Consider the following 12,388-nt stretch of genomic DNA (forward strand, 5'->3'; position numbering starts at 1 on the left):
CTTCTTGTCTCGTTGTTTTTTGTTTGTTTTTTTGTTTGTTTTTTATTTAATTTTATTTCTTTCCAGTCTTCCCGTGCGTCTGCATGCCCTCTCCCCGCCTGCTGCTGGTTTCTCTTTCCTTCAGCTTCTGGTTCATTTTCCTCCCTTCCGCTTCACATTTTCTGTTTGCCTTTTTTCTTTCTTCTTTTTTTTCCCCCTCCTCGCCCACTCCTCCCCGCACCGTCACTTCCGGTGGTCAACCAGCTGCTTTATCTGTCCGTTACTAATACGGTACATTCGTCGGTCCAAACGACTGATGTGGAAATCATAATTTGTTTAATGTATCCGCCTCCAAAGTGGACTGCCCAGCTGACCATGTGTCTCTTTCTTTTTTTTGTTGTTTTTTTTTACCACGACAACTTTCTGTGCTGGCAGATCTTTTCAAAAATGGATTTATGGGTATGGAACATTATTATTCATTTTATTGTGCTTTAAATGGCTTGCCGAGTTCCTCTCACAGTCTCACATTACTGTAACCATCTTCTTTCCTGAACCAACAGCTGGGTCTCTCTCTCTCAACCTGTCCGTCTTTTTTTTCCTCTGCCCACTAACCTGATTAGAAGAAGAAACCTAACCTCCTTTCTTTGCGTCCATTCTGCCCGTTTTAACCTGACAACTCTGGGAAAGCTGCCGGTTTACACAAGGAGACGCGTTAACGACAGGAGAACAAAGTATTCACACCCTTTGGACTTTTACATTTCGTCATGCTTCAGCAACAAGCTTCCATATGTTTTTATTTGGATGTAATGTCATAAATCAACACAACGTAGTGTATTGATGACAGGAAAAGGAAAAATATGTGCGCCTTTCATTGTTTTCTTTGCATAACAAAAACAATTGTATGTGACTGAGGCAACAGTGGCATCCTGAAAAAGGGGATGAGGGGCCCATGGCCCCATCTTGAAAAATGTTGGCCACCCCAGAGAATCTTCTCCAGGCTGAAGAAAGGCAAACTGTCTTCTTCTTCAACGAAGACGTAAACGTAAAATCCAATAAATAAACGTAAAAAAATAAAACTAATCACGATTAACATATGTATGTATATAATTTTTACTTCTTTATTTATTTATTTTTATATCAATGCCGCACTAATGATTTTACTGTCCAGGTCTGGCCACCCCTTTGAAAATTTCCATTGACCTTTAAGTTGTGCAATTTGAAATTGCGAAAATAAATTTGCTCTATGGAAACGTGTACATTTTGAAAAAAAAAACAACAACTCCTTTTTCCTCCTTTTTCAACGCAAAGTTTGGCGCTAGGATGAGGTGGTTTTCCAGTTGTATGAAAATATATGTATTTTCATACAACTGCAATGGAAGCTATTTTTTTACGCATGACACGTGACCGACAGTAACATCGCCTAGCTGGATGTTACTACTGGCGAAAACAAAAAAGAAGACAACAGGAAGTGACAGGAGGATGATCTGGAAACTGAAGATTTTGCGCCTTCCTTTTTACAAAGTAGCTCAAACTTAGTCCAGCAAATTGACTGGAGCATCAATTTTCATGTTTTCATTCTCATTTGGAACCAGGTTCTGACGTCTGTCACGTGAACATGCTTTGATCTAAAACCGTTCTATTTGACCTCTCGCTGAAATCTGAGAGACGTTGTCCTCTGCACCAGTCTCAAGTGTTTTACGGTGTCTGAGAGTATGGAACTAAATTAGTGGCATAGTTTTCTTTAAGGAAAAAAAAAAGTTCAATCTGAAAAGAAGTTTTGACTTTTTTTTTCAGTTTCTATTTTGTTTCTCCAGTTTACATTTTTTTTCTATCAAACTTTATGGCCCTAACTTAGCTCCATATGAGAGGCTTATACAGCTGCGTGACGTGCAGTGCTAGTTTTCCTCCGTGGTTAGCTGGGGGTTTTCTGTAGTTTATGCTCCTGGAATCCGTCTGGCTTCTCCTCTTTTATGGCCGCTGCTGTGTGGGGACAAAAATCTCTGCAGCAGAGTCCAAAACGGGATGAAAAACTGTGAAATCAGACAAAAACACTAATATGATGAGGTTGTTCCATAGTAGTTACAGCTTAATAGCCACAGAGTGCCACTCTAAACTGTATATGAATTTTAAATGAACTGAATTACTAAAAATTGATTTTCAGAACTTTTTATATTGTTTTATATCCTGATGCTGCTTTAATTTTTCCACAACCTGTCAGCTCGGTCTTAAAGATGCCGTTTGTTTTCTGACGCTCTCTAGCAAATCACTTTACACACATCAAGTTCTGAAAGTCATGCATTTCCCTCAGTTTTATTTAGGGATATCAGAGTAAAAAGGGGCTGAATGCAAACAAACAGTTCAGATTTTTGTTTGTAAGATGAATGACATTTCTCAATAGTGTCATTTGCGCTGGTCTTTCTCGCAAAAAAACAAAAGAAAAAAAACAGCAAAAGAACAATGAAACGCGACAGCATGTGAAAATGTCCGTTGGGTGTGAATATTTTTGCGACGGAGGTGAACGTAACAACCGGACCAAAATTTTTGCTGACGTGGAAGCATTTGCCCAAAACAGGAAAAAAACAAAACAATAAAAGGAAGTTTCAGAGTCTGCCTCGTCCTCTGGGCTTTGGCAGTTTTGGCCTCAACAGCCTGCCGTAGGACGCCAAGCTCTGAGTATTTTCTCTGAGCTTTGCCAGAAGCAGGCAAACAGCTTGGCGACATATAGGCTGTCCTTATTATTACGCCCTTGATTGACTCTCTGTCAGAATCGAGAGCTCGCCTCTCCTAAGTCACAACTGCTGTTCGGCCACTCGACGCACACAAACACACACACACAAGGCCCCTTCATCAGGCCCTGTTTAGACACTCTCTTTGTGTCTCTTTGTGTCCTTTTTTTTTAGTTTTTGCAGAATATGATGTGACAACATTCACAAAACATGAGAAATTTTTGGCCAATACGTTTGTCTTGAATCATCAAACAATAGATAACTTCCTAAGTTTTCCACCATATAAATGAAATTTTAGCAGCTGTGTTTTAACAAACTGCGAGCCTTAAGGGACTGTAATCTAACCAGAACTAACATAAAGGACCTCTATAATCCAGTTAACTGAAAAGAGGACAAAGTCAGGTCACTATCTGCTTCCTGGGAATTAGTTTCTCTGCTGACGCCTCGTCCCCTTCCTCCTCCTCCTCCTCTTCTTCTTCCATCCTGTGTTTTCTTCTTCTTCTCCTCCTCCTCGTCCTTCCTCCTCACTTTGATTTGATCTTTGCTTCCAGTCTCTCCCTCTTCCCCTCATCATCTCCTCTGCTTGTCGCTCTCTCCATCATTGTGTCGTTGAGCTTGCTGTTCAGACACAGAGCGTTACGCCAGAGCAGCAGCCAGACTCGCCTTCAACGTCGTCACAGACTTATTCCTTCCAAAATCGCACACAGTTTATTACATGTACTGACACCCATGGTGAAGCCAAATTAAAAAAAGCCTTAACATGACTCCAGCTGTTATATCTGCAGCATTTTATGACATAGTCGTTTTAACAAACTCACCAATGACTCAATTGGAAAATATGGGAGTCCAGAAGGGCTGCAATTCAATGAGACTGCTTAAAGGGGTGGTGTTATGTAAAGTTTTTTGAGCGTTACAGCATGTCATGATGTTATTCCCTCATCAAAAACAGACATGGAGCGTTCCCGTGATTCTTTCATTTAATCTCCATGGCAACCATTCAGCTGTGCAAAACGACTGGGTGGATCTAGCCCCGCCTTTGAGGACAAAGCTCCTCCTCAGAGCTACACTACACAAATTTCCAAGCTTCCGCCTCACAGAGCAGCTCTCCCCTGTTAACTCCCCCCACTCTGCTCCTTCAGACTAGCCAGCAGCAATTAGCAAACACCTGGTGGAACTGTGCGTCTGCTGAGCTCATTATAGGAGCTACTTCTTAGTTAAATGCTGGTAAAATCGTTGCTAAAGGGTTAAAGAGGAGCCATGTTGTGATGACTTCCTGGAGGCGGAGTTTCAGAAAGAGCAGGAGCTTCTTAAAGAGACAGAGGCCCAATGTCAAGGTGTTAAATTATGAAGTCAAGTTTTTTTTTTAGTTATGTTTGATGTCATTTTAATAACAATTGAAGTGAACATAGTTACTTGATTGTGCTATAAAACAGCACCATATGTCTGGAAACTACATAATAGTGCCTCTTTAAAGGTGGAATGGATCCGTACAAATATAAAGCAAAGGCATAAAGGATTAATTAAAGTATACATTTAAATTAAAATGTCTTTATTTACACAAAGCATATGTAGTTATTTTATTGTCTACATTTTATTTCATTGTATCATTAATTTAGAGGCTCAGATTGAGTGGGCGGAGCTAATTGGACTAGAACGTTTATCTTAAAATCAATATGAGTAGGATGCTAAGCGATCTCAAATATACATCCAAAGCTTATTGTTGAACAACTGCAACAAACACGACAATTTTGTGGTCAGAACGTCACCATAACAACCATTTATTTTAAGGCTTTCAGACAAATCTGTTATATTTATGTACACTAATGCAGAGAGAGATCGAGATGAGATTCTGCAACATGTGGCAACCAAGACTAAATACCAGAATGAGCTGCTTTTTCAGACAATATTTGACAAGTTTGTTTTTTTTTTTTGCTTGTTTGTTCGTTGTTGTTTTTTAGGAGCACAAGCCACATGCTCACCACAAAAGCTTTTTTTTTTTTTTTACAAATGTGGCAAAATTGAAGTAAAAATAAACAGGCCAGGAAGCATTATCTGTCCAAAACACAAGTTTCTTTACTCTTCCTGCTGCATTTAAGCGACTCATATCTTCCTAGAGCCACAATGGACACAAGCAGGCCTATCACAATAACAAAATTAGAGATAAATTGTCATAGAAATTATTTCAGTAAGCAATAATATTTCAGTAAAATGAAAAATGTCATTTTGAGACCATTTTTAACGACATAATTACGCAAGTTTGCCCTCTCAAAGACTAATAAACTTTAATTTTGTACAGAATACTTCCCACTGGAACTGGAGGACATTTTATATAACCAAAATAAATAAAACTGAAATAAAAACCATACGTAATCGAAACCGTAACTAAAATGGATTATGAAGCCTCTGTGAACAAAATTGCCCTTCAAGAAATGTTAATCCTTGTGGAAATTGTCAAGCTCATTTTAGTTTATCATGTAATTAACTGATTAATTATGCAGGTCTCATAGGACTGCGATGGTGGGGAAGAGTTAATGGTACCAAAAAGCAAAAATAGCCCATCTTTGTTAAGACTTAGTTAACATTAAAAAAGCAACAACCCACATACGGTGTTTATTTATTAGTTCTTTAGGAAATTATCATACTTTTTCCACATCATTGCCTGTTATAACCAAAACATATTCTGCTCCTACAACATCATGAACGTTAACGCTGCAAAAACACAAAATATCACCAAGTATTTTTGGTCTAATTTCTAGTGCAAATATTATTGTACACTTCAAATAAGACAAAAATAACTTTTCATCTTTATAAAGGAGCTTGTTTTAAGTCGGTAATTCCTTTAGCATCGATGAATAAGTTCTAATTTCACTGGTAGATTATTTCACTCCTAACATGAGAAAAAATTATTATTATTATATGTGAAATAATCTACCATTGGAACTATAACTTATCCATCAACATTAAGGAATTATTGACTTAAAATACGGGCACGTATCATGCCGAAAAGCTGTTTGTAAGTTAGCTTTATCATATTCCAAACTGTGTCAAGAAATGAGACCAAAAATCCTTGGTGATATTTTGCGTTTTCGCAGTGAAATTCATCTACAGTGAATTAGAGTCCAGAAACTGGCTGCTGTGGCGTTAACAAACTGTGTTTGTCTTTTTACTCCAAATTTGTATCATTTTAAAATGTTTGTTTTTTTCTTTTTTTACCTGGAGGATTTGTGTTCTTTTCATCCCATCCATCCAGGCATGTAGTCAGACACCGGTCCTCGCATCACGCGTGTCACCAAATCCCCGCGGTCATGTGCAGGTATCAGAGAGTCTGGCGGGACGCCCGCCGGGCGTCGTGTAGCTCAGACGTTGGGAGTCGCTGTGTGTGTTGTGGAAGCTGGTTATCGCAGCCGGCACCGTTAGGTGTCAGACATGTGATACGAAGCAGCGGGAGTCGTTCAGACAGCGCAGGGGGGGATGTGATGTAGAGAGGAATAACAGTGAGAAAACCTGCTTCTGTAGTTACCGCAAATGGAGTAGCGCTCATTCGCTATGTGTGTGTGTGTGTGATCTCCAATGCACGAACGTTTGTGTGTGTGTGAACTTTGTGCGTCTGCTTGTGTGCTTTCATCCACAGAGGCAGAGGAGGTCTACCAGAAGCGGGTGCTGACGATCACAGGCATCTGCGTGGCCTTGTTAGTGGTCGGCATCGTGTGTGTGGTGGCCTACTGCAAAACCAAGTATGTGTTCGAAGGAAGGATAAGCGCTCTCTCCTTACATGAGAAGGACTTTGTAAACCCTCCTGTTAACCCCGTATGAGGTAGCAGCAGTGATCACCTGCTGCATCTGTCCCAGATGCGGTGGGAGAGAAAGGAGAAACATGACCGCACTGCAAAAACACTAAATATTACCAAGTGTTGTTGATGTAGTTCCAGTGCAAATATCTGAGTACACCTGAAAGAAGACAAAACTAACTTTATAAGTAACTTTTCAGCAATATATGGGATCTTGTTTTAAGCTAATAATTCCTTTGTATTGATGAAAAAGTTCTAGTTCCACTGGCAGATTGTTTCACTTTATAACACGACATTTTTCCCAAATTGTACGGGAAATAATCTGTGAATGAAACAAGTACTTTTTCATCAATCTTATGGAATTATTGACTTCAATCAAGCTTCATTATGGCCGTAGTAGACAGAATAAAAAGTACATTTCCGCCAAAAAATCTCTGAAATTTTAAGGTTATTCTTTGAAATTTCCAAGTTAAAAATAAAAAAAAAGGAAATTGCTGAGCTCCCAAAATTTGAAATATGCTAGAAAAAAACAATACAAAATTTTGACTTTAATCTCAGAAAATTTTTAGAACAAACAAGGAAATGTCTGAGTTTGAAAAGTCAAAAGAAGAATTGCTAGAAAAAGCTGAGAAATGTTCTACAAAAAAAAAACTTTGAAACTTTTGAGTTTGAAAAATTGAAAATGTTCAACTTTGGGAAATTTTGTGAGCTTCCAAGTTTTTACTAAAAATTTTCTGAAATCAATCTGACGAATTCTGAGGTGTTTTTTGGCAGAACTTTACTTCTCCATTTTTGTTTCTATCTACAACAGTAGCTTAGAAACAAAGTTCTTATCGCCTGTAGGTAAGATACTGACTTCTTAAACCACTCAGCAAAGCCCCACTCACAAACTTTCTCTAGAACTTGGAAAAAAGTAGAAACTTTAACTGTTCGTAAAAGTTTCTACAGTGTACGTATTGTCAAAGTCTTTTTTAAATAAAGCTGCTACTTCTGCTGTTCTTGCTTGCTATTTGCTGACGAGGGATTCTGGACGCGTTCTTCAGTCAGTTATAAGCATCATTCTTCAGTAAATCTTAGCAGGTCTTTTCTGTGTGCGGCATTAGCTAATAATGATGTTTGCAGCATTTTACAGTAACGAGCAGCAGAAATACAAGAACATGTTTCATTTTTAGATGAACACAATACTCTAGCACGACAGCTTTGCTTAGAAAAAAATTATTTCCTTGCAAGACGTGACAGAAAAAACGCAGAGAGCAATAAGAACGATTCTTGAAAACAGAGCAGGACGTCGGGGGGAAGTAAAGACTTTAATGCTTTCTGTCATCTTTACACATTATTTTTCTCCAGGAAGCAGAGGAATCAGATGCAGCGTCACCTACATCAAAACCAGAATCAGTTCGTGGAGCAGCCAAACCGCGTGCTGGCTAATGGTCCCAACCACCCTGGGCCCGGTCCAGAGGAGATCCCCATGCTCGATGTGAGTCCACACAGCGGGAAGTACAAAAAAAAATAATAATTTTTTTTAAATACTCATCAGGTCGCCACAAGCTAGACACAGGAAACAAAATACAGGAAGAAAAATCACCCGGTGGAAAATCTGAAAACTAATTAGGTTATCTGGGCAACAGGTCAAGTAGCATGATGGAGTGTTAGGAGCATCGAAGAGAGGAAGAGTCTGTCAGGAGGGGGCGTGATGAAGAGGAAATAGCCACTCTGGAAGATTTCATGGGCAAATAGTTTCATAACTACAGAATAACGTTTCTCGGCGTGTGATTTGGCGGCGGCGGGGGGATTTTTGTCACTTGCGGCAGAAAGACGCCGTTGGAGCGTCGTGGAGGACGGAGCCGAAGAGTGGAAACATACGGCCGCGATCTCCAGGTGGTCGGGCAGAAATTCATCGGCAACAGACCCGGTTCAAAAACCAGAAAACGACCTGAAACGTAAAGCTGATGATCACGGCGCACAGACACAATATCTCACCGAGGATTTCTGGTCCAGTTTCTACTGCAAATACCTTAGTACACTTAAAATAAGACACATTTAACTTTTCAGCAAAATAGGGACTTGTTTTAAGTCAATTATTCCTTGATATTGATGAGAAAGTACAAGTTTCAGTGGCAGATTATTTGATTTATAACATAAGAATAACGCCTTGTTATAAATAAAATTATCTGCCAGTGGAACTGGCACTTTTTCATCAATATCAAGGAATAATTGACTTAAGACAAGCTTCTGTGTCTTGCTGAAAAGTTACTTGTAAGTCAGTTTTGTATTATTTAGGTGTACTAAGTTATTTGTACTAGAAATACATGTCAAGATTTTGTGTTTTTACAGTGTATGCCATCAGTATTCGATCCCTTTATCTTTTTACGTTTTTTCACATTACAGCCACTAACACCAGTGATTTGCTTTGGGATTTTACGCGACAGATCAGCTTGAAGTGATGCATCATTTTTTAAGTGCGCAGAAAGCGATTCATGGTTTTTAAAAAAGTTTAATTACTAAAAATCTGAAAAGTGTGGTGCGAAGATGTAACTTCATCCCTTTATTTTACAAAATCCAGAACGAGGTTCCTTCTGACGCTGCTACATTGGTACACAAAGTCGACCTGTGCGTAATTTATTTCCATGTGTTCTGCGAAGGCGTCCCGAGGTTCATTAGAGAGCAAACAGAATCATGAAGACAGTGTGGCGGTGGTAGCATCATGCTGTGGGACGCTTTTTTTCAGCATCTACAGAGAAGCTAGTTAGTGCTGAGGGGAAGCCAAATACAGGGAGATGATGGAGGGAAAAAAACTCTTACAGGCTGCAAAAGACTTGAAAGGAGGTTCAACTTCATTGAGATCTTTTTAAAAATCTGCAGTAAGATTAGAAACGAGCTCTCCAGAGACGGTCTGAAACAGCTTGAGCTGTTTTAAATGTTCAGTGTAAAGCTGGTGGAGACGCACCCCAAAGGCTTTCAGCTGGAACTGCAGCCAGACCAGCAAATTATCCACAAAGGATGGGGGTGGAGTCCATACTAATGCCTGATTTTTATTTTCTTTATGTGTAAAAAAATAAATAAAATTAAATCAAACTACTAAGTAGTTTTGTATTTCATAGTCATGTGGCACTTTGGGTTTGACCGTCATGTAAAACTCCAATAAAATACATACATTCTTGTGGTTGCAACATAACTAAATGTAAAAAATAAAATAAAATCGGTTGGTGTCTAGCAAATCAAGCTAGATTTTATTTTTTAAACGTGCAGCTCTGCAAAAAAATGGAGACCACTTAAAAGGATCAGTTTCTCTGATTTTACTCTTTATAGGTCTGTGTTTGAGCAAAATGAACATTGTTCTTTTATTCTATGAACTACTGACAGCATGTCTATGAAATTCCAAGCAAAAATTTAGTGTTTATTTCCAGAAAATGAGAAATGGTCAAGATAGCAAAAAAGATACTTTTGAGAATTATTTTTCTATTGATATAATTCTACACTGCAAGAAGAGTAAATTTGACCCAAAACTTTTTGGTGTAGTTTGTAGTGCAAATATTGTACTACACTTAAAATAAGACAAAACTAACTTACAAGTAACTTTTCAGCAGAATATAGGAGTTTGTTTCATGTTGATGTAAAAGTTCAAAATATTTCATAATTCTATATCAATATAAAGGAATTATTGACTTAAGAGAAGCTCCTCTAGCCCTGCGACAGACTGGCGACCTGTCCAGGGCGTACCCCGCCTCTCGCCCGGAACGTAGCTGGAGATGGGCACCAGCAACCCTCCCGACCCCATTAGGGACAAGGGTGAACAGAAAATGGATGGATGGTTGGATGGAGAAGCTCCTCTATCTTGCTGAAAAGTTGCTTGTGAGTCAGTTTTGTCTTATTTCAAGTGAACTAAGATATTTGCACTACAAACTACACCAAAAATACTTGGTGAGATTTTCTGGGCTTTTTTCCCCACGAAACATGAATGTAGCGTCACGTTAAAAATAGCCATTATTTCATCTCTTGTTTGGAGCTTTTACAGGGTGTCCAATCTTCAGCGAGGCCTACAGCAACCGCTCAAATAAGAGCAGATATATCATTGTGTTTAATTAAATTTTACTGCCCTTTAATTATAATTTTGGTGTCTATAAGAAATACCCCGGGAAATTCATGAATACTAAAGCAAGGACAAAGGAGGCAAACTGCGCAGTAAGCCTCGGCTGCCTGCTTAGCCACTGCTGCTGATGGAGACTGTTTCACTTTGGGACTTAAAATTTAACACAACAATTAAAGTTCTTTAAGCCCTCAGCGCAGCTCTGCCTCCAAGAGGGTGTTTGTGTTAATAAAACTCTGATCCGCTGACAACACGGGGGGAAATTTAGTGCCACATGCTTGATAGATGTTAAGGAGAGAGCAGAAAAACACCTACCGCTCTCCTGGAGACAGAACGGCCATGAGTCAGCAGCGACGGAAGCCGATAAAACGCTGAAGCATCTCCTTGTAATTGCTGTCGGATTTACATTTGTGCAATTTGCGCGTGTTAATCGTCCGCCCCGCATCGCCGTGTGTATTTCTTGCGCTTTAGAAGAAGGGAGGCAGGAAATGCAGTAAGTTATTGTTGTTATGTTTGATTGTGCAGTACATCCCAAAGAGCGTCCCGACGACAGAGTGTGTGATCAGCCATGGAGCTGAGGGTGCTGGCAACTATGCAGGCAGTCGAATGTCAACCCGCTCCCATCACTCCACCACTGCCTCACATGGTTCCAGGTAGACCAAACACACACACACACACACACGCGCGGATGTTTGCGCAGCTATCTTTGCGGGGACTTTCCATTGACTTCCATTCATTTCTACAGCCTAACCCTAACCCTTATCCTAACCCTATCCATTACATACCTTATCCTAACTCTAACCAAAACTCAATTCACACCTTAGTCCTAAATCTGGCCCCTGACCCAAAAACAGCGTTTTTGGGTCAGGGGTCCCCCTGGTCCCCACAGTGTGTCCCCACAACGTAGTATAAGTCAGGAAAATGGTCCCCACAAGGCATTAGAAACAAACCCACACACACACGTGCGCGTGCTAGAACCCGGACACAATAAACGCAGCCAAGTGTGTTGGCAAAGGCACCAGCACTGATGCAGCAAAATCAACCAATCCAATAAAAGTTTTGTGCTTTAATAATAAATAAACTGTGGCGTATTAAAAGTTTTTATTTTTTATGGAGCAAGATCAGTGCCAACATGATGAAAAAAACCTTTTTATCTTGAACTATGTAAACCAAGAAAAAAAAAATGTTTCAAAACCAAAAGAAGTAAAGCCAAATTTGATATTAGTTTGAATGAAAATGTAATTCCGTGTAGTGTTTTAGTATTAACCTTTTTATATATGGAGGCCTAACTTTAATATTTTACTATGTAATTTATTTTGCCCAAAGTGATGTTTTTATTTTTATGTTTCCTTTGGTCTATATCATCTTTTGGCAAAAACTGAAACAGGCCATTATTTTAGGAAGGTGGCGAAATATACAGTAAATATTTCTCTAGCAACTTTCAATTTTATGTTTTTTACCTCTACATGCTTTTTTACACTTTCAAAATGTATTTACTTGTAAGTTTAATGTTTCTGTTTTTCCAGAAAGTAGGATGTCTGCAAACAGACTGTGGTTTGTAAGCCTGGCAGTTAGCTTGTAGAGCTAACAGCGCTACGAGCTAATGTTGTCTGTTGTGGCACTATTTTACACAGTATCAACTTTTCATCATCGCTGGTAGCTAAACCTAATCAGCAGATTACTGTCACTCTTGTCTCGTCACAAGAAGAAGATAAAGGCGTCTTGTAGCAGTCTGCTAGCTAGCAAGCTACAAACACCACAGAGCTGTTAGCTTGCTAGCATGTCAGCTTGTCTTTATTTTGATGTAG

At 39.3% G+C, this 12,388-nt stretch overlaps 1 protein-coding gene across 3 annotated transcripts in view; it reads left to right on the top strand.

Moving 5' to 3' along the window:
* Window positions 1-12,388, top strand: part of LOC114139377 (pro-neuregulin-2, membrane-bound isoform-like) — a 71,667-nt gene that overhangs the window by 53,101 nt on the left and 6,178 nt on the right. For 2 of the 3 annotated variants that reach the window (XM_028009303.1, XM_028009305.1), the window contains exons 6-9: window positions 415-438; window positions 6,337-6,439; window positions 7,841-7,970; window positions 11,106-11,233. In XM_028009303.1, coding sequence (XP_027865104.1) covers window positions 415-438; window positions 6,337-6,439; window positions 7,841-7,970; window positions 11,106-11,233 — 385 coding nt within the window. The remainder of the gene's footprint in view (window positions 1-414; window positions 439-6,336; window positions 6,440-7,840; window positions 7,971-11,105; window positions 11,234-12,388) is intronic. The other variant, XM_028009304.1, reaches the window with a different exon arrangement.

Source organism: Xiphophorus couchianus, chromosome 23, assembly GCF_001444195.1.
Source record: "Xiphophorus couchianus chromosome 23, X_couchianus-1.0, whole genome shotgun sequence".
Lineage (NCBI taxonomy): Eukaryota > Metazoa > Chordata > Actinopteri > Cyprinodontiformes > Poeciliidae > Xiphophorus > Xiphophorus couchianus.